We start from the raw sequence: 4,053 nt of genomic DNA, 5'->3' as shown, positions 1-4,053 counted from the left end.
CATCCCTTGGCAAATCCCTAACCTGAGTTGTAGCATTCACCCATGATGTTAATGATGTTCATAAAATAAGCTGAGTTTGCAGTTGTCAGAGTTGAATTGCATCAGCCACACAGCTGGCGGTGAAGTTATTATCCGCTCAGCCACAGTGGGAGAAGCTGCTTCATGAAAAGGTTAATATCATTTTAGGGTTGGCCAGAGTATGTTGTGGTGGGCGGCTGACCACCTGTTCAGCTCTGGAGGTGGTCTCTTATCATCTCATCTGGCAGCAAACGTTTTAAGGTTGATCCAATTATTACAATTAAGGAAATAATGTTTGAGAGAGCAAAAGTAATTTTTAAAGGGCTTATTTCAAGTAGTAAAAGATTCTCCTGTTTTTTTTTAAATGATCGTATGCTCATATGTTCTTCAGAAACGACCCATTTGTCTACAGCTGTGAGTTTCACCTCTTGGATTAATCACCGCTAATCTCAGCACTGTTGGGCCTTCAACAACCCAGAGCTACTTCTCTCAATATGAACACTAGCTGGTGCACAGCGAGAGGGAAATGATAGTCAGAGCCCCGAGGCTTGAATCTGATAGTTTGTCATCTGGATAGTATTACTTAATTTCCCACTGGGAAGAAACTCATTATTTCTGACATTATTTCAGTACTGACCTCTGGAACAATCTCAGGAACATTATTGGTTTGAGCCCATGTTCCATTTTTTTTTTTTCAAGGCACGACATGGATGACCCTAAATGCCAATAAGATACATGACTAGCGAGGGCACAGTTCAAGCAAAAGGAGGGATGCCTACATTATGCTGGACCGCAGCTGAGAGTCCTATTCACCTTTAATGTGCTGTACATACAGAGCACAATTCTATTGATTTATCACAGGCTGCATTAAAGCCTTTTTCTCACATGATGAATGGGGAATGGAATGTGAGACTATATTGATAATGGATGACTAATGGCCAGCCAAAATGTTTTATGGTTGACCTTTTTCAGAGATGTGAAGTAACGAAGTACAAATACTTTGTTACCTTACTTAAGCAGAAACTTTGGGTATCTTTACTGTAGTAATTATTTTACAGCAGACTTTTTACTTCTACCTTTAGATTTTCCTGCAATTATCTGTACTTTCTACACCTTACATTTTAAAAATAGCCTTGTTACTCCTATTTCAGTTTGGCTTGTTTTTTTATTCCGTCTTGTCATCGTTCAAAAAAACACAAAAAAATCAAAAACCTATCCAGAGAAATTGTGCCATCCGGATAGAGTGAATTTGATTGTGGTTGGATGAGAAGTATAAACTAGTGATGGCCGAATGAAGCTTCGTGAACCAGTGTCTTCATTTTCTGAGCCCACTTGATGGCGTTCTCTGTCCAACAATTGGTTGTGAATATACTGAATTGGCCTTTCTCTTAAAACAAGAGCGCCATCTAGTGGCTCAGAAAATAAAGACCCTGCTTCACAAAGCTTCATTAGGCCATCACTAGTATAAACCCATACCATTCCGACACCCTATTGGTTTGTATGCGATCCATCACACCTGCAAATGACACAAATCACGTCACACTCCAACAAGGAAATAGCAGATGTATGAAGCCTAGTAAGAAGATTTCCGTGGCAGAGACTCAAGAGCGAAATGTCCCAACCAAGTACCAGCGAAGAGGTTGGTAGCCAGGAAGACCCGCCAACCCTACTGCATCCCTGGCCGTACCTGGAAGAATTTCTCGAAATGGTTGGATGCAAAAACAACTCCTTTCAAATGTGCTGCAAGCTCTGCGCAACTGCGAGCTAATTGTTTCAAAAACTTGCCGTCTAATTTGAAAAAGCATGTCTATATATTTTTTTTCCCTTAAATTACTTTTACTTTTATATTTTAAGTAGTTTTGAAACCAGTACTTTTGCACTTTTACTTCATTAAAAAGCTTAAGTTGATACTTCAACTTCTACAGAAGTCTTTTTATACCCTAGTATATGTACTTCTACATGAGTAACAAATGTGAATACTTTTGATACCTCTGAACTTTTCTCCAAATGGATGAACTTCCTTTAACATCCAACACAAAAAGACTGCATCAGAAACAGTTGTGTTTACATATAAGTCAACTTTTTTATTATTTGTTCTCTTCCTACATGTGTTAGAAGCATTGATAAGACATCTTATTGCTTTTTTTCTTCCTTCCTGTGTCACAGTTTAATTTTGTCGGAAAGCTACTGGGACCACGGGGAAATTCCATGAAACGATTACAAGAGGAGACGGGAGTGAAGATGTCCATCCTCGGCAAAGGGTCCATGAGGGATAAAGGCAAGGTAAGATATCAATATTTGTTGAAATATGGTTGTTGGGCTGGTCCAAGATATTGATCAAACAGAAATATTTACAGGAACAATGTGCTTGAAATTTCACTAAAGCACAGAAGAATATTCTAGCCAACAACATCTGAGCTGTAACTGAGATGAATAACACCCAGAGTAGAATTAATAGCTTTCAGTTGACAAACATATGTAGGAGGAAATGGCAATGTTTTTCTGTGTGTTGTTTAATAGCATATTCTGTAATAGTCAATTATAAATGCAAAGTAATGAATATCTTTGCCAAAGTCATTTATCCTGCTGACTTGTAGTCCCCTGGAGCCAAACTTATCCGAGCGTGTACACAGACAGTCTGCTGGATCTGGTGTTCACGCAGCTCTCAGTGTGCTGGCATAGAGTTACATCGCTATTATTACTGCACAGCCTCAGATTCAGACATCTATAGCCATGACAAAACAAAATACTTCCAATGTTGCTACCTCTTTGGTGTAACTGGAGCTGCATTTCAAGTGTCTATAATCGATGTGTTAGAATAAACAATGTTTAAAATGACAACGTGAAATCCAAATCTGCAGCATCCCTCGGCTTTACAGAGCTTAGCAAGTTTCAACTGTGCAGTCAATCCTGCAACTTTACTGTTTTGGTTTACCCACACCGCTCATAGCATCCTTATTGGCCTCAGCAGACTGTATCCAGTAAGAAAAGCTCTGAAATCTCCCAAACTGTACACTAGCTGCTCAGCACCAAACAGCAACAGACAAAGTTAGTGACTAGCTGGTGAACATAGTGTATCATTTAGCCGCTAAAGCTAATGTTATTGTTGATATAGCAGTGTTGTGTTTATAACTTCTTTCAGTTGCCCTCAGGGGCCTGTTGCACGAAAGTAGAATAAAGATATCCAGGATAAGTAAAAAAGCGCAGCTTGACTTAGTGTGACCTGCTCATCGCGGCTTAATCGGTTGCACGTTTGCCGAGCCAGGATAAACAGGTGGAGCTATGTCCAGCCAGGTGTAGATAGCCAGGATAAGTGCACGTTCACGGCTTTCTCAAATAGACCACGTTATCGATCACAGATTTACTGATGCAGAAGTGAGAAGACGCATGCGCCAAATGTTTCACCCAATGGACAGCAGCTTCGAATGGAAAGTAACGAGGAGGGGAAGAATATGGAAAAAGGGAATACGGCTCTTATCAAACGGAGAGAAAAAGCCCAACATAGCGGACCCGACTGAATGTGTGGGGGTTTAAAAATATCTACTTTGCCTCAAAAGTGAGCAGAGGGAACTAATGTTCCTCGGGAAATGGACCAAGGACTTTAGGCTCAATTTCAAACCCTTTTTTACAACGTGAGAACATGTTTTACAACCATGCACAAATCTCTATAAGACATATCTAATTCTTTGTACAATTAATGTTCATACAGAACAATCAGAAAGGGACAACAACTAGAAAAAAAAGTAAATGACTTCAATACACGCTGTGAACATATATGTTAAACATTCATGTTTTTTTTATCTCTGACAAGTGACCGCACCAAAATAAAAAGGTAAGAAGCATGTGTGTTCCGGTGTGATGAATGATAACTACACTACATAGTGCTGTATATAGGCCACGTTATTAGTCCGGTGATGTGAGACTTATTGAGAAGGTTATGAAACCAATGTAAGCTATAACAAAAAACAATAGGCCCACTTGTTAAGGAGTAGCCTAACACAAACTACCCTTCATTAGAGAAGGACAAGCAACAAG

General features: G+C 39.6%; 1 protein-coding gene across 5 annotated transcripts in view; it reads left to right on the top strand.

The window, feature by feature from the left end:
• Positions 1–4,053, top strand: part of khdrbs2 (KH domain containing, RNA binding, signal transduction associated 2) — a 71,830-nt gene that overhangs the window by 24,084 nt on the left and 43,693 nt on the right. For all 5 annotated transcript variants that reach the window (XR_004335909.1, XR_004335910.1, XR_004335912.1 and 2 more), the window contains exon 3: positions 2,185–2,301. Coding sequence is in view for 1 of the 5 variants with exons in the window: in XM_032541471.1 (XP_032397362.1) it covers positions 2,185–2,301 (117 nt within the window). In the remaining 4 variants the exon portion in view is untranslated. The remainder of the gene's footprint in view (positions 1–2,184; positions 2,302–4,053) is intronic.

This window comes from Etheostoma spectabile, chromosome 17, assembly GCF_008692095.1.
Source record: "Etheostoma spectabile isolate EspeVRDwgs_2016 chromosome 17, UIUC_Espe_1.0, whole genome shotgun sequence".
NCBI classification, from domain to species: Eukaryota; Metazoa; Chordata; class Actinopteri; order Perciformes; family Percidae; genus Etheostoma; species Etheostoma spectabile.
The sequence above is the reverse complement of the archived record's forward strand: the minus strand, read 5'-3'. Positions and strand labels throughout refer to the sequence as shown.